This window comes from Acanthaster planci, linkage group LG06 (genome assembly GCF_054643075.1).
Source record: "Acanthaster planci isolate LZ-2023a linkage group LG06, COTS_SCS, whole genome shotgun sequence".
In the NCBI taxonomy this organism is placed as follows: Eukaryota; Metazoa; Echinodermata; class Asteroidea; order Valvatida; family Acanthasteridae; genus Acanthaster; species Acanthaster planci.
Genome location: NC_141782.1, coordinates 13,109,532 through 13,127,437, shown reverse-complemented (window position 1 = coordinate 13,127,437; position 17,906 = coordinate 13,109,532). Strand labels below are relative to the sequence as shown.

Genomic DNA, 17,906 nt, shown 5'->3' with positions numbered 1-17,906 from the left:
CATTCGCCGTGATACAGACGTTGTATACAGCTGCTATTGCGGCGAGAATGGGGTAAACCAAAAGCTTTACTGATTGGACATCCATTGGATTCTCGTTGTCATTTTCTGTTGTTGAAATTCTAATAACTAAAGATTGCTTGTTTGTTCGTTTGTTGGGTTGTTTGTTAAATTGAGTTTGTTTCATAATTTTTGTACGTGCATTTTTGGGGCCGCCCTGCCTAGCCAGTTGGGGTGACGCAGAAGATTAATCCCACAAACAAGTGGGACACATCTTTTGTGAAAATTTCTTTTTTAAAATATTGAATGATTCTGCAGTTGAAAGCAAACGAAATTTGTAATTATGACGAGTGAAAATGTTCCTCCATCAATAAAATAAGGAGGCGCGTGACGCCAGACCGTGCCACCCCTGGATCTGTTACTGTTAAACCATCCTTGATGAGAATATTAAATACGTATGCTAGTGCACTTTGATGATGGAGGTTATGTGTAAATATTAAAGAAAAGATCTTGTTTAGCACAAATAAGGAGATTTTACAGGAGATAACTTTGGCAGGCTTCACAACGAAGGGAGACTTCTTTTTCAACGGTGCAAATTTCCAATGATTAGACAAAACAGCGAGGTAATGCCATCGCGAAAATATAGGGAATAAGAAACCTGAACTCAGTTCACAAAGTGTGTCTCCAGGAATTAGATTCAGCTCATAAACACTTCCTTGGTCACAACAAACTTCGTCCAGTCACTCTGCAGACGAGTCGCATTAGGGGTCCCGACAGACAAAAGTCTGAACGTGAGGCTCAAGCTTCGTTATCCCGTACCAACCTCCCATAATCCGCTCGTCTGTATTTATGTAAGTGATTCTGATCTTCCAGAAATTATAATTTTATTTACATATTCACACACTTGTCAGTCCTTCAGCCTGGCGTGCGTAACTCCACCTACAGCCTTGGTCGAGGCGTAATTCGTTCGTCGTCAGCTGCGCAGCACAAGCCAGCTATCCACGGCAATCAGTTGTATACGGACGTGTGCAGAGGAAAATTAAGATTGAACAGCGAACAGTGACATTAAGCAGATATCAGCTGACCCAACTCACACTAAATCCTTGGTTTAACCTTTCCCAGAAAGGTTTGGGGCGGTGCTCGTTTTTGCTATAAAACAGCACGAAAGGAGACTGACTTAGATACGGCAATTTCGTCCACACAGGAGAAATCACGTAAAATCTTTTTACAGAGCACTAAAAGTCCCGCTTATATTAGCGTGCATGCGTGCATAATTATGAATTTATTGGTGAAAAGTCTATAACCTCAGCTTACGTTTTTTCATAAGTCGACAGGTTAACTGCCTCGTGCATCCTACATTACCATGGCAATGACATGTTTACTCAAGTGCGTGGGACCACTTTGCGTTGGAATGCAGTGATTTAACTGTTAATAATACATGTATACTCCTGCCAATATTGAGGCTTGGCGATATCTTAAACTAGCTGTGGGCCTATTCCTCTTGGCTCAAATTGGCTGCTTGGCTTTGAGTTCTTGCTTGCAGTTATGGTTACAGTTATAGTTACAGTTATGGTTAGAGTTATGGTAATCAAGATGAGTAAACTTTAGGTCCAACTCGCATGAAAAAGTCGTTAACATGACGCATACGCTTCAATTTTTTGTGACTGCCTTTCTGTTGTTCGGGAAAAGATCTTCCAGCAATTATTTACCGGCTAATTTATTTACCGCCGTAGAAGTCAATTTTAAAGAGAGTTTTTCATACGACGACCGAAGGACGAAGGTCAGACCATGGAGCTTCCTCCATGGTAAATCTTGGTCAGCCCAGCTGATATGTTGTGGTGTAGTTGTATATTATGCATGGAACTGGAATAAACTTTGATTGGACGCTCACTAAATAGGCGCCCCTACACTTATTTTGCATTCGTATAGAATTATGATTGTACGCTGAGCGCAAAATAAAGACAAACAGTCTTTTAAAAGCCTTCTTGAACAGTTGGGCCAAGGCGTTTGAAATAAAGAGAGCTATTCTGTGTGAGCCAATCGTTACAAATTTCCAATTTATATGAATTCCTTTAATAGGCCTTCCATTTAATGATGACAGCTCTCGATCAGAAATCTATTTTATGAGCGCAAAACCTTGAGGTTTAACAACAAAACAATTCGCTCAAAATGTAAACGGTTGGCTTGAGTAAGTGAATTCGCTCAAAATGTAAACGGTTGACTTGAGTAAGTGAATAGTGCACAACCTGGCTGCAGCTCACACTTACCCATCTGGGTTATCAACGCGTTGAGTCAACACATGAAAAGCTTATTTGTTCAGTGGAGTCAGTATTGGGTCAAGTTATTTACTATGGGCCTATATCATTACCCTCACTCGATGCTCTCCTATAAAAAGGAGAAGTGTAAATTCCCGTGAAAAGGGCCTTTTGTACTTCTATGGCTCACTCAGTGGATCGACCGATAATACTATCGTTCCCCAGTAGCTGCAGACGACGCACAACGGTTCAGTCACTCTACTGGTCCGAGAATTAAAATAGATGCATTGAATAATCTAACTTACAGTTACAAAAATGCTCAACAAGATTATTCTGAAAATGTTATCACATATAATGCAGTGCCACCGTTTTCCTTGTTTCAACATTTCTGGGAAATAGCGTCCTCTTCTGAACCCTGATTATCATTGGACTCTCGTCAGCACTTTTAACGCATCCCACCCAAACCGTGTTTTGTACTGCATGTATAAAACAGCATATGTAAGCAAAAGACCCTCCAAAAGAAAAAAAAAACAGGTCTTATCAATTGGTTGGAAAAAGGCGCGAAAGGAGGCTGTTTTAAACATGTAAATGTAGGCCTATTAGCGTTTTAAGTGCGCCTCTGGTCCGTATGCAGAAGTAGCAGAAAGTATTCATTACAACAGTCCTGGACTAGAATGCGGCATACGGAAAGGCTCATGATTTCATTCTTGGATTGTAACCTAAAGAACATTCTTTCAATACACAAAAACCACACAAAACACAAGCACAACGCCACGACTTCAAGAGACACTTATTTCGGTGTCCATTCCATTGTATTGCCTGTGGTGAATTGAATTGACTTTTACAACCTCATTTTCAATATAGTCACTTATTTCAAAACTTACCGGACACTGCATTCACGGCATTTTGCCACCAAAATATCATACACTTTATACACATATGCTATACCAACAAAAACGCGATTGACTGGCACTTTTCCAACAAATTTCCAGAAATTAAAAAATCCTTATCGCAAAATCGCAACTTAAGCCAGTGCAGTGGATGAAAAAACATAGATTTCAATATTTTCAATAATTCGTTCTCTCGACCAAAATCATCTGCAGATAAAAGGCGTGAAATACACAGGTGGTAATGCCAGGCACTACATCGCCTCTCCCTTGCAGACGGTGACTAACGGAAGCAATCGGTGGCAACATTTCGGCTGTACTGTGGGAACGTGTCCCGGTATCGGCTGCTGCTCAGGTAAAAGGGAAGAAAAGTGAACAAAAGAGCATGTTACCAATACGATCAAATTGGCATACAACAAAATGAACAACTCTCACCGTCATCTTAATTTGAATAAATACGGTATTATGTAGTTCCTAGTTCTCTTCGTTGGTAAAGAATACATACGAGTTTTTACCAATGAAATGATGGACAGCTTTTTAATTAAGCTCTTGCAAAAGTGCGAGCTTATCCATGGGCATTACATGTATTCCTACAACGTCCGCATCGTGCATGCCTAACATAAGTTAGCGTGAAACAGCCTTTCTTAACTTCCCTTTATCAGAATCTTGAATTTTAAGACTACATGCATTACTTGCTCATTCTGTCATTAGGACAATTTGAAATTACTTACAAGATGTTTGCCGGTACTGGGCGTTGTCCGTATTGGTCCAGCTTTGGTTCTTGCCTGAATGTGTACTGCAGTCAAAAAGGAAGGTCATCCATAAACAGGCGCCAGGTATTTACAGGACTGCACTTCTGAGAGACTAGCCTATGTGTACAACGATTTTATCCTCAAGAAAGGTTGGGTTGTCCTAGGGTACTGGTGAACTGGAGGTTCTCCGCACACACTTCTACTACCGAACATTCTGACAGGGCCTAAAATAAAATACACTCGACCCACTTCCTTTCAATACACCTATTTATTACTATCATCTGTGACCGTTTTGCCACTGAGAACAAAAGGAGAGTGAATTCAATTAATTCTTTTGCTTTTCGTTTAGTCTGAGATGGCAATATTTGTCAAAAGAGGCTGAGGTGGTCACTAAAATGGGTGACGTGGGTCACCACAGGTGGACACAGGAAACCCTGGAGGAATTTTCCCCTTGTAATCATGTGAAGTGGTTTGCCATTACAGGCGATCTCGTGATTCGTGTGAGACAATGTACCGTTAGCGGATTTTCCTAAGTTTTCCCAAACGCTAAATACAAATTTAAACAACTTGTTTGTAGTATTCCCCTACGGTACTTTTATCATTAGCCCCGAAGAAAGCCCCCAATCCCCTCCCCTCCACCCAAAAAATGAATTGGGGGAAGGGCACGGGCAAGCTTAATGAAACGTGTATCACTTTTTCTGCAGTGAAAAGGGGAAAGGACGGAAACCAGAAGTCTCTTGGGATGCGAGAAAAGATGAAGGGCTGCAGTGGTACATCCAGAAGGGATGGGGTATAACGGAAGGGCAGTAATTATGCGCTGTACTTCAACATGTTGAAATTTTGGCTCTCTGGTCCTCAACCAGGGTTGGTTATAAAATTTACCTTCTTCCGCGTCTCAGGCTTTGTTTTGAATTTTACCCCCGACTTCGGCTTAATAAGAAGTTATGTCTTGCAAAAGAGGAACAACCTTAGTTTCAACATAGGACAAGGTGGAGAAGCCTTTGGATTTTCGGGATTTGGACTCGCCACCCACCCCACCCCACTCCACTAACACTCATCAGTGCTGCATGATTTGTAATTTGCCTCTCATCATACATACTTACCCTCCACGATGCAGTTATGCTTGGTTTCAGGTATCGTACAGCGTAACCTGTGAATCTCAGGTCGCCTGCGTGAACATGCACAAAATAAAAAAACAGTGATTTCTACATGCGCTTCAGGTTGATATGTTATACCCCAAAACACGTGTACATGTGCTGCGTGTACGATATTTTCATTTTTGAAGATGTGAAGTGCAGTCACTAAAAACTAATACATGTAATATGATACATGCGCCTGAAAAGCAAACGAAATTAAATCCTTGCTCGGAAAAGTATTCTTTACGGATGGTTTGTCATAGGGAAGAATCAACGTCATAAACTGCATCATCTGCTTATGTATGCGTGATGGATGGATTTGTACACAGATTATCAACTTAACTCCACTGTTTTCCATTTTGTTTTGAGCAACGCCAGTTTGGGTATTACAGATTGTTATGGCTTGATATTCAGAACAGGTCAATTCCTTAAAGTAATGTTTACCCATACCTTTCTTTTCAAATGTTGGCAGCTGCGTAATCTCCTTGGCCTGCGACCAGTCAATTTTTAATGTTCTGAAAAAATGGAAGTTGTAATTCCAAGTAAGCAAAGTTCACAGTATAATGCTGCTTGAACATTGCACTGTTGTTTCATAGATCACTGACTCTTTTTTTTCAAACGAATCTCATTAACCGTAATCAGCTTTCTGTTAATGTGGTGATGTTTATAAGAACAGTCAGCAGTTACAATGGATTGACAAAAAGCTTACAAGAATACACATTTTCAGCAACTTAATGTAATCACGTACATTTATTGTACCAATAGTATTTTGTTTTTCAAATTTAATTGTATTACATGTGTAATGAGCCAGTTCGGTAATCCAACAGCGTAAGCCCTATGATGGAAGTGCGTCCGAGGTCATCCGGACGTGCGTGCGAGGTCTACCCAATCTGCACGGCCCTTTGCTGACTCGCACGTGTGCCTTGTTCCCGAATGACCTCGCTTTTTTGAAGTACCGAACTGGCTTGTTGTGTTTTAGTGTTAAAGTATGACCATTTTTGCGAATTTAACATTTTAAGTCCTTTTGGCTGTTTTTAGTAATTAATGCAATAAAATCTAACCATTTTTAAGACATAACATTTTAAGATGTTCACTTGTTGACTACAGTCATTTACAAAAGCTTCAGACCACCTGGAATTTTATTGGTATTTCTTTCACTGGGCCCGCATTACATGGTCTCATTGACTGATTACGTAACATGATTTTACATCATTGTACTGCTATACCCATTTGAATAAAATATTTTGCAAAGGCAGGTCTTGTATGACATTTTGTCTGTAAGGCAGCTTGGGAAAAAGCCAGTCTAAGCAATCAGAAATAAAGGAGGGCACACTGAATATTAGACTGTTAACATGTCAAATCATGGAAATGTAGTCAAAAATGTTCAACCACGGTACCAAGGTTAGACATTGAAAATAAACATAAGTTGCCCTGATTGATTGGTTTAAGTTTGATTTTCCTTCAAGTTAATGCATTTCCTAAGGGTGGTCCTAAACTTTTGCAAATGACTGTATTTCAAGATCTGACCAAAGTACAAAATGCACAAATGTACAAAACATTTCGACATACATCTATTTCAATCTTCGACAACTTTCCGAAGTCTACTTGACTTCGATCTTTTGAGTGTAAATATTTAACTTTACGGTTCATTGTCTTACCCAATTTCGTCTTTCAGCGTTTCACGAAGTCTTCTTCCCGTGTCGGTGATATTCTGAAGTTAAAAAGGCCAAAAAGAGGGTAAGAAATAAAATTAAATCAGTCGACTACCACAAAGTCTCGAAATGGAATATAACAGAATGGAAAAAACCTGCTTTGTACGAACATAACGATTGGCTATGAGATAAAGTGTCATAGTATACTAGTGGGCAATGGTGGATCAGAACACAAATTTTCGGGGGGGAGGGGATGGGGGGTGGGGAAAACATCGGGGAAATTAATGGTGTATGTTACCTCTTATGGCCTTTCGGTGGGGGAGGCTAATTTTTGGCGGCATTTTACACGTTTGGGGGAGAACTGGAAATACTCCTTAATTGGCCTAGTTCCTCTTAATATTTTCCAAACGTCTTTTCATGGCGGTCATCATGGCGATCAGACAGTGTCCCCTTGATTAACAGGGTCTATTTGGCAAATGAACACCTTGGAGAGCATATTCAGCAATATTTTATAAGCATGATACGAAAGGATTGAGTAAGCTTGTCTTGTTTCCTGATTATTTTCGTTGTAAAAATTTATCTTTCATCTATACACAAACTGTTCAATTCCGTGAAATTTCAAAACGTTTGGACAGGAATTGAATAGACTTATTCCAAAGCTTGACTGAATCTGACAGCCATTTGCCTGGGTTTCCGTTTGCCTACTTGAAGTATGAACCACCATGCATCATAGTATTGTGCCTGATTTGCCATGGCACTGTGAACACTGCGAACGCTTTTTGACTGAACGAGAAGGGGCCTTTGTGCATACCCGGCTCCCTGAATACAAAATTCATCACAGGATTCTCCACATTATAATCAGTCCCATTGTAAGAGTTGTCAAAGTACAATAGGCTGTATTCGCCTTGTGTTGTCAATAAAGCTATGCCCATTCACTGTGTCATTTGCTCGAGAATGTATTCAGACCTCCTCGAAGTGACCCTGGTTGACATGCGTGTACCTGATCCGACAATGTCTAGACAGCTTAATGGTCCCCCACGCAGACCCACTTTTGGGTAAATGTTTATCCGGGGCCACCTCTGCTTTTCTTTTCCAGTTCATAAAACCGCGGTTATTTAGGTTACATTTTATAGTCGAAGTATTACAATAACACGTGCATTGCCATTAGGTTGGGGATTCAGGTTTTCCCCCTTTTTTGTCAAGTTCTTTATCGCCGTGGAAAGAGCATTTTTACCAATTTAATGGCTAATAGGCCTACTCTTCATGCTTTTGCAATCATTTCATAAACTTAATAAATGAAAGTGAGAAGTGCAGTTACGGTATTGTGAATTTCCATTTACTCATCTTTGAACAGAAGTAGGTGTACTTAGACGAACTGCAAAACCTTTCCGTTTAACGGTGCTCCCTACGTAATCTTAACAAAACGATTTCGGATTGTCTTTTCATGTAGCATATATAATTTCATTTCCGATGGCCACTCTGGCTGTGATTCGATGAAGCGTATTCAAAACAAATCACAAAATAAATGACATTTTACGCCCGCTATTCGAAACCATATCACACAGGCAAGCTGTCAATGTATGAAAAACCCTTGCTTCCACATGTACTGCATAATCATCGAAGACTCAGCGTAGTCTTTCTTCGTACGGTACAGGACTTTTGATGGCCACTGTGTGCACTAACACTTTCAAATATTTGGATTTGTGTGGCAACCTACATCACGCAACCTAGTCGCGCACATTTTATTTCTTTATCTGTCGATGCAACAAATAAGTGTTGTCAGTGGTGTAACCAGGTTTTGGGAGGCAGGGGGCAAAACAGGAATTTATCCTAAAAGGTGTTTGCAGAAAATGTACATCCTCAATCTCCCAATCACTGAGGACAAGGCTGTAGGAGGCAACGACAATGATCTTACGGGAGTGAGAGGTTTATCAGCAAAGAATAATACATGTATTCCTGTGTGTCTCCGCACACTGTTATATTTTGCGCTTATAAATTAACCAAACGTCGCAGGTGCAATTTTATTGTGCCACCATTAATCAGCCTTCGGCGAACACCATGCATACATTGTGCATTCAGGTTTTAGCTAATTCGTTTTTACAGCGACCATACTATTCAAACAAAAATGAAATGCCATTCAGTAGATGTTGGTAGTATTCCTAAGTGGAAATAACACTAAACGATGAATATGCACTCGGGTCATTACTTTTTATTTCTTAACCCCATTGCCCCATGTTTGTTACAACGCTGTGAAATTAATCAAGTTGACAACTGTCAAAATTTATCGCGGGTCAATGATAACAAGTTATAGGGCACGACACTGATGCTGATTTTAGACATTTAGACAGATTTTTAATTATCATGTTGTTTTTAGAGAAACGTACCGCTCCAGCATATCGGGTTGTGCTTGGTCTGAAGTATGTAACGGTAGCATTCTTGAAGTCATCTGAAAAGCGAGAGAAGATAAAATTAAGACAGAGGTCCGTAGACGCTGACGAAAATAAGATAACCCTGACTAGGCGTACAAAGGTGAATCCGACTTATTTCTTAATTTGAGGAATAATTACAGTGATGAAGAATTCAGTCACAGCCAGACTGAATTCAGCAAAAGATAGGATGTTAGTTGTCATATAATTCCTTGTTTATTATTTGTTCGCCACTGATCTTTTGCATTCACCATAGACCCGAACAAGATCATTTTTTTCACACTTGCGCCAGCGGGAGTTTAAATATAACTTTCCAAGTCTGAGTAAGGTGAGTAACCCATTAGACGTTTGCAGCTCCCGGCGAAACTACCCATCGTTATGAGGACGGTGTGCTTTGTTTCTCTCTCTCCCCCCATTGCTGTTAAATTACAACAGGAAAATGGCCAACGCCTTCCTTTATATAATAAATATTTTAGGTTAGGCTTAAACACTGTGCTATTATTATTAATATTATCTGACTTATCTATATACTAGAAGTAATTAGAATCTACCTTGTAATCCTGTTATAAATGATTTCAATATGGAAATAGATGTTGGTAATTGATTGATAAAGGTACCGACCCATTCTAAGACTGTGCAAGCCTGTACTCAGCGTAAGAGGGATCAAGAGGAAGTTTTCCGGAAGAGAACTCAGTATAGTCTGACCACTACGTGTACGCCTGGGCCTTCAATACATTCCAGATGGCACTTACCTGGCCCACATTGGCTTGTAGTCCGACAGTGCTCGTCCGGTAGTTTGTGGGCCGCCGTGTCCATGTCCATTCGACGAAAGGTGGGTAGCTTTGGGTGGTACAGGCCCTCCTTGACGGCGGCTAGTTGTACCCTCCGAAGGGACGGGTAGTTGTTCACGTAGTAGGGAGCATCTACTTCAACCGATTCCGGCATTCTGACTTTGATTCCCTCACGTCAGTTAAGGCTGATCGGTTGTCGGATTTCGATGTACACACACAAATCGCGTTGGTGTACTGGCCGTGCTGTGTTTCAACTGTTTTGTTGGTGAGCATATTTAAGGCACAATAATGCGCATTAACCAGATAAGCAGAGTACCCATCCCATTGAGTGTTGGCCGGGCAACGGGGACGCTCCGAGCGCGCGTGCAGTTACGCAACGTCACAATAGATTCTCTCGCGGGTTCCCTGCTGACAACGTGACAATGCTGTGTTGCGGCCTACGGTTGTACTGCACCAAATACGTACCCGTAGAAAACAGTGCAAAATCAGACTGAAACAGCGCCGCCTGGTGACTCTTGGGAAGAGGTTTGCCTCCGTTTTTTTTTCGCTGGAAAGTTTTGTGTCCACTTTCTCCACATTCAGATGTTATCTCAAAAAAAAATACTGACATTATACATGATTATTCAATCAAAATATTTAGATTTCCGCTGTATTATACCCCATCGATTTAATTTTCTTTTTAAGTGCAATTCCCTATTACAATAAGAGGGAAGAGTACGTGTGAAATGTGAACACATCTTGCCAAAGAAAAAAAAGAGTGTCGGCATACAAGAAGAAAAACGGCACAGTTCCAAAGCAACGTTCTATTGTGCGGTTTGTGAAGTAAACACTACATGTACTTACAATGCTGGAAATGAAGCATACGAGTGTGAATTTAAGGAAACTAGAGGAGAGTGAATCTAAAGATATATATGAGTGGCTGATCTCATTGGGGAATCACGTCAAAAATGTAGATCAGTCAAACGAATGATGAGTCAAAATGTCAGGAAATGAGGAAGGGATTTGAACAGAAATGTTGTTATACATTCTCTTCGAGGCAGCGTTCGTGCTGAATGCAATAATTTGCAAGAACTACTGTGATGTCATATCTCAAATGAGTGGCTAAAGTTTGATTTGTTCTCCGTGGTTTCTAGATAAGCTTTCAGTATTATTTAAAACACTCTAATTAAACAGAAATATAAAATTTTACATGATACATGTATCTGTACAGTTTGAGAAAAATTAGAATAATTTAGACTGCACAAAGGAATACAAATACTTAGTGTAGTGCGAGTATGAATAGAAAAAGCAGACCATGAACTACAAGAGTATACGAGAGGCGCAGGTCAAATGATTTGAACTTTTTGTCACAAATTATTAAGAGGAAAACAAAAACGACCAGCGGACAGAAATAACAAGATATCAAGAAAATTCACCCATTATGCAATTTGACAAAGATGTAAAAGATGAGTCATTGAGAAAATAATAGCAAAGCATGCCAAATCTCAGAAACAAGACTTTCAAATTGTCTTCATGTTCACTAAAAAGTAAGCAACAACAAAGTAAGCAAATAAGTGTCAGACAATCTTCCAAATGTTTTTTCTCATTTTGGAGAAAAAATATTGTAGTCTTTTTTCCAACGATTGCCTAGACGGACCGTTATGCCTGCACATTTTAAACAATTTCTTACAGTTATTTCGTTATCAGCGTCTTTATAACATGTATATACTTAGCAGAGTAAAAAAAAAAGTTGGAAAAATATGTAGAATGTAACTTAATTAAAGCTGGTGCTAGAGGCAGTAGGATGTGGTATTCATAAAACATCACTTTTACGTGCGAAGAAGCTCAGAAAACAACACCAGTTCTTCATCTGCCTCGTCCCACTGATCTGGGACCCCACTGACTGGATAAACACATTGCGCCCTCTGCGTGCGTTTCTTTATGGGGATATTGAGATAGAGTCGTCAAACCAGATAAACAGGCTCCCGCCATGCACTTTGCGAACGGGGAAATTCGTGTGGCAGGGGCCTGCTATAAAGGTTCTTACTCACTTTTTCACTTTCTGCCAGAATGTATCAGGGAAGGTCACGCTAGAACGAAGTAGAGCGAAACCACACCTTACCGTCTTACTCGTATATTTATGTTTTTACAAGAAATATGGACGTACATTTGCATTGATGGAGAAAGGAATGACACCACAGTTCCGAAATTTGGAGATTTTCATACTTTTTATGCTCGAATATAGGGACCCATTGGTACTTGGAAAGAGGCCAAGTAAATGAGTTCACAAAAGAAGAATTGCACAAAAGCACGAAGCAGTAGGGCAACTCGTGCCTTCTTTCGCCGATAATTCCCTAACTATACAACAAATATGTAAATGAAACTTACATCAGTGGGTAGAAGAACATGTGCCCTTTCAGATGACAACACAATTTCTAGATATGGACAATTTTCAGAAATTTTTATGCTCGAATATAGGGAACTATCTTTTCGCGGAAAAAAAGATCTAATAACGTGTACACTCAGGCAGATTAGGACAAAAACACGAAGCAATTGACAACAATTTTTTCGTCAATATCTCCCTCAGCAAATGTAGATATGAAACTTGCATCACCGGATAGAAAACATTTGCCCATTCAGATGCAAACGCGATCTCCAGTTTTTGAAATTTTTCAGACTTTTTATGTTCGAATACAGGACCCATCAATTCTCGGGAAGAGACCCAGTAACGTGTGGACAAAGGTAGATTTGCAATTGGACAACAACTCTTGCTTTATGTTGTGACGTAGTATAAACCTTGCCTCCTTCAGTGATACATGGAGCATTCTATATACGTCGGTTTTGTAACGTTGCCCACTAGCTTCCGCTTGGTCTGTCGACGCTGACAATTTAGGGCTGGTTCATACTCGCTGCGTTTGCACCATTGATCTCCGTTATAGAGTGGATAGGACATCGCACATTGTGCACAACAGGAGGGTAATGTGATGCTGTGTGCTGGGCATTTCTGGTCAACATAGCTTTTTCTCTAAAGGGACGATAGTTAAGCCCTCGGCCTCCCTCCCGAAAACAAACCAAAAATAAGCAGAAAATGCAAGAATATCATTTCAGAAATAACTGATTATTTTCTTATTAACTAACCCATTCGAAAGCGGTAATGTTAATTAACGGGTTTTTGTGTGTGTTTGCTTTTTATTGATTTCTTTTACACCTATTGTCTACGGTCTCGCTTTAGCAATATTTTCACTTTGGGTCAGTTCAATCCTGATTTACTCAGTGTGTAAAACTGAGAAAATTCTACCAGGAGATGCAGAAGGTTTTGTCAGTAAATAGGATGTCCAAACTGTCCATGTGTTTTTCCGTCTGGTTTCGATGAGCCAGCACTGAAGAAAATCGTCAATAAAATGATTTTAATTTTACACACTCTCGGGAAAAGGGTACTAAATAAAATTCATTCACATATTGGGTACATTTTATTGAAAGCCGACATGCGGCATACAGAAGTGTGAGAATCTTTTCTGTGAGCACAAAGTGAGCGCAGCTTTAAATGAGCGACCAAACTAACTTACTGCCGTTTTTAAGCAGACACTTATAAATCAGCTTAAAAAGTTGAGTTCATAGCCTGACTTAAAGATTTACATTGAACAACTACTTTCCGGCATAAAAAAGTCAGTTGTAACAGAGAATGAATAATTTTGTTCTGTAGACAAACTTTCTTTCATGCGTTGAAGGCTTTGAATTCCCTTGCTTGTAACTTCATTCAACAGAAACGTCAGCACTCTGCTTCTCAGTTTGGTTTCATCTCTGCCCCGAAGAAGAATTCTGTCACTCATATGACATCGTCTGTCACACGATTTGGGTTCAGTGCGTTTTTAGATCCAACAAACACAAATCATGGCTGTCTTGGAGATTTTTTCTGTGAAATCTGCGGAAAATAAAGGACAAATTAGTCATTCAGTTTCCAAACCACTTTTGCCAAAAAGTAACATTTCAGACGGTCCCAACTTCAAGATAGTGAAGTTTCATATAGGCCAACAAAGCCTGATAGGCTAGATAGACTGTCATAAATTTCTTACTAGGCCTATATAGGCTTAAAGCTAAGCATTATGAAGTACAACTTGAGAAACTTTCTGAAACTAAAAAGTGCGACTCACATTTCCTTCTGTTCCTTCTTCCACACTTGATGTTGGATCAAGATGAGAAAATAATTGCCTACCCTTGATTCTAAATGACATCTCACAAGTTCTTTCAAAGCGTGGGAGTGCTCAGTCCAACTCACTGTCTACACAGATTTGTGGCTGCACTGAACGGGACGGAACACCTGACGTCACTACAGCAGTGATCGGATCGGGCTTTGATCGAGGCTTCCACTTTAAAGTGAGGACACACTAGCTGTACCTACTTCTGGTGAAAGAAAGCGTGGTTGACATTACAGGAAAAATGGTGCGACAAGGCGGCATTGCCATACGATACCAATCTGTATCACTGTCCGACAAGCTCAATAACTTGTAACCGTGAACTTTCCTCGACCAGCTTCTAAGAGACAATGCAGCCAAGGTTAGCACCATCAAACAACATTTAGGTCGGTTATTGCTTCGTGTTTATATTTTGAAGAGTTCTGGAACGTTTGACTAATGAGTTAAGAGTACTTTCAAAAATTTATTGATGGTACTCTGCAGTGTAATTCTTTATTCTTTTTTTCAGCGGCTTCGACAGTTATTTAGAACGAACCACTTATCCCAGACTGCCTCCTCTGATGCCTTGATTGGACACCACACACTTGACTAGAGAAGGTTTTAGCAAATGTCGCCGCCTAAAAGCAGTGGAAAGAATGTTGTTTTAGGAAAGGTGCCAACAACAACGTGGTCATGAATGCATCTCACGGACAGAATGAAAGTGGTGGAAATTCCAAGTGGATGTGTCAAACTCTGGCAGCGGAAGGTGTCGTTGGTGTCTTAGGAAACCTCTTGGTGTGCTTCGTCATTCTGCGCGTTAAATTCCTACACAACATGACGAACTATCTGCTTGTAAATTTGGCAGTGGCAGACATGCTGGTGTGTCTTCAAGCTTTTTTCTATCACTTGGTTGCACATGAAAGCTGTGCATTGCTTCATTATATTCCTTCAAGCTTTGGTGGGAGGGAACTTTATTGTCGACTCCTGACATCTCGATTTCTAACATGGGCTTTCAGCTATGCATCAGCGTACTGCCTATCGCTAGTAACATTAGAGAGGTATGTTGCCATAGTGTATCCGCTGAAGTACGAAAGAAAACTCACAACTGTACGAATGAAAAGTCTGATTGCTCTGGCATGGGCAATGTCGGTTTCACTATCAATGCCATTTCTATTCACAACTGAGCCCAGTGATGAGCCTGACCAAACGTGCTCAACAATCACATATCCCCATCAGGCATTTCCTTCCGTTGTTAGTGTGGTTGCATTCGTCACGGCTTATCTACTTCCCGTAATTCTAATGACTCTGGCCTACTATAAGATGCAGGTCACTCTCAAAAGACAAGCCAAAGCCCTCAACCTGCAGCATGCGAGGGCAGCAGCCTACGATCTTGTGATTGCTAGACAGCGTCTGGTAAGCATGCTCATCATAGTCTTGGGAGCTCTCTTAATCCTGTGGGCTCAGAGTTACATAGGCATTCTTATTTGCCTGCATCCAACAGAGGAGTCTTATTTTACCTTTTGTGGTTCAATAGAGTACTCGTACGTCAGAGGATTCAGCGATTTTGCCTTTTATTTAAACTCCGCCATTAACCCTGTAATCTATGAATTCAAATACAAGAAATTCAGGCAAGGCCTGAAGGCTGCATTTTGCCCCTGCTCGAAAAGGCATGGTAATAACAGAATTGACTTTGAGATGGCACCATAATACGTAAACATTTCTGAAACAAAACGTGAGAATTATTATACACCACGAATAGTTCGTCAGACACTTGTCTTGTATGCGAATAGAAGACATATTAAACAGTGTAACAAAAGTTGTATAATAGTTGCAGTGCTTTAACAACTTTGTGCGTCGTAATTAACTGTAAAAATCATTTGTAACTCGTGATAGATGCATTGTATTGCAGATTCATGTTGACCTTGGCATGTACATAAACAAAGCCTACACTATTCAAGTTTACGCTTCTTGTAAATATTATACTGTATAAACCAACGCCCATTATTAAACGCAGGTTCATACTTCAGGCAAAGACGAAAGTGGAGCAAATTTGTCGTCACGAAAGATTTGCAGCAAAATCTAGCTCGAGTTGAAATGTATTCAACTTCCGCGAATTCGCGGGGCGAATGTTTGATCCCATGTAACAACTCGCATTCGTGTTCACTTTCGCGTGAAGTATGAACCGGTAATAACTCGTCTTTGAATTAATTGTAAACATGTAAGTGTTTAAAATTAAACACCAGTTAATGGAAACAGACGTGTTTGGGTGTTTAGGAAGCGTTACAACCCGATAAGCGTTTTTTATGTCTTGTTAGTTACACCAAAACGTTTCTTTGTGTCTAAATTTATTAACACGTCAGCATGTATAGTTGTTTAAAAAAATAAACACCACAACGTGTTAAGCTCTGCATTATTATCACCACAACACGTTCATAAGTAATACCATGGAGGCATTTAATGATGTTAAATCATTACCACATATTTTTACAGTGTACACGAATTAGCAGATGATGACCGTTTGTTGATACCTATATATATAATGACTGTAATTAGTAAAATTAATTTAATGCTAACAATAAACTCACAGTGTAAAACACAGAATACAGTTTACTTCATTTGACGAGTCAAAGTAGTGTAATTGCTAACTTTCCTTAATAAATAAGGTAAGGCGACGTCCTAAATAAATGTCTGGCCCATCTGAATATATCCTAAGCTAATCCAGGTCAATAATTGTCCAAAACACCACCAAAGAACACAGTCGTCAAGGGATATGGAGTGGGATTGGCATTGTTAATGCAGTGACACTTAATCAACGACCAACCAGATGATGGGATCGATAAATTTGCTTTCAATATGGCATGCTCAAGCAACATTTTACAGGTACGTTTTTAAGAATCTGTACTAAATGCAAGTTAACCAGACCTTAGAAATATCTCTTACTTTACTGCGCAACTTAAACTCATTTAGAAGATTAAAGCAACTAAAAAAGCATGCAACTTGATTATCACACCTCTTGCATTTGGCGCGTTTCTGGAGCCAACATTTTGAAGGCTGAACTCCTGCACCTAATGCTTTCGATACTGCTCTTAGACATTTTAATTTTCATATGTATGTGTGTGTTGGGGGAGGGGGCTCTGCTCCTGTAAGGCACGTTCTATTTTGACCTACAATGGCTACTTGGTCCACAATTTATACGCGTAAGGGGATATGTCAGGTCTGAACACCATGCTTGTACTGGGCAGCACACATGCAGCCCTATGGTAATTTGCTTTGGCATCGCAGTCAGCGTTAGACGAAAGCAATAAGCCTTTTGAGCCATACGATCATAGGCCTGGAGGAGAAAAACAATAGATTGCCAACCCTAGCGGGCGCACGGCGCATTGCGTGTTCCGTCAGCCGGAAGCTCTGGAGTTGCCAGCACAGGAAACGTCCCGTTGACCTTTGAAGCGTTGTGCGATGAACGATAGCGACCAGCACTGCGCTCGTAATTTTGCCTTGGAAAGCATTCTTTTTCGTGGAAAAAATCGCAAAATGGACGAGAGAGACAACATACAAGTATGTTATGACACTGTGATAATTATGAGTATACTGACGTGAGAATTATCGACAATTAGTGAGCCTTTAGACAGGGAAAACCGCGCATGTATTCTTTTCTCATGAACAATCATTGGCAAACACGACCGAGTACTGACGTTAGCTCTCACTGACAGCCAGGTCTGGTTGGGTTTTCCTAGCAAAACCTCTTTTCTGACTTGTAGAGCAATTTTCAGAGTTATAAATACTCATCTGGTGGGGTTTTCGAATTTTTCAAGTGGAAAAATAGTACATGTTCCCCGGTTAAGATTCAAGTCTTTTAACA

The 17,906-nt window shown here is 40.2% G+C and overlaps 2 protein-coding genes across 2 annotated transcripts; one reads left to right on the top strand and one right to left on the bottom strand.

The window, feature by feature from the left end:
• Window positions 1–2,040: 2,040 nt before the first annotated feature.
• Window positions 2,041–10,267, bottom strand: LOC110988672 (sperm microtubule inner protein 8-like). The gene is made up of 7 exons (XM_022252421.2): window positions 9,858–10,267; window positions 9,064–9,125; window positions 6,686–6,738; window positions 5,478–5,542; window positions 4,995–5,059; window positions 3,871–3,935; window positions 2,041–3,486 (listed from the first exon to the last, which is right to left on the bottom strand). Exons 1-7 carry the CDS (start codon window positions 10,048–10,050, stop codon window positions 3,423–3,425), a joined length of 567 nt encoding a protein of 188 aa, XP_022108113.1. The 5' UTR covers window positions 10,051–10,267; the 3' UTR covers window positions 2,041–3,422.
• A 2,757-nt stretch (window positions 10,268–13,024) lies between these two features.
• On the top strand, window positions 13,025–16,909 carry LOC110988671 (neuromedin-U receptor 2-like). The gene is made up of 2 exons (XM_087138540.1): window positions 13,025–14,429; window positions 14,577–16,909. Exon 2 carries the CDS (start codon window positions 14,741–14,743, stop codon window positions 15,752–15,754), a length of 1,014 nt encoding a protein of 337 aa, XP_086994666.1. The 5' UTR covers window positions 13,025–14,429; window positions 14,577–14,740; the 3' UTR covers window positions 15,755–16,909.
• Window positions 16,910–17,906: the final 997 nt, after the last annotated feature.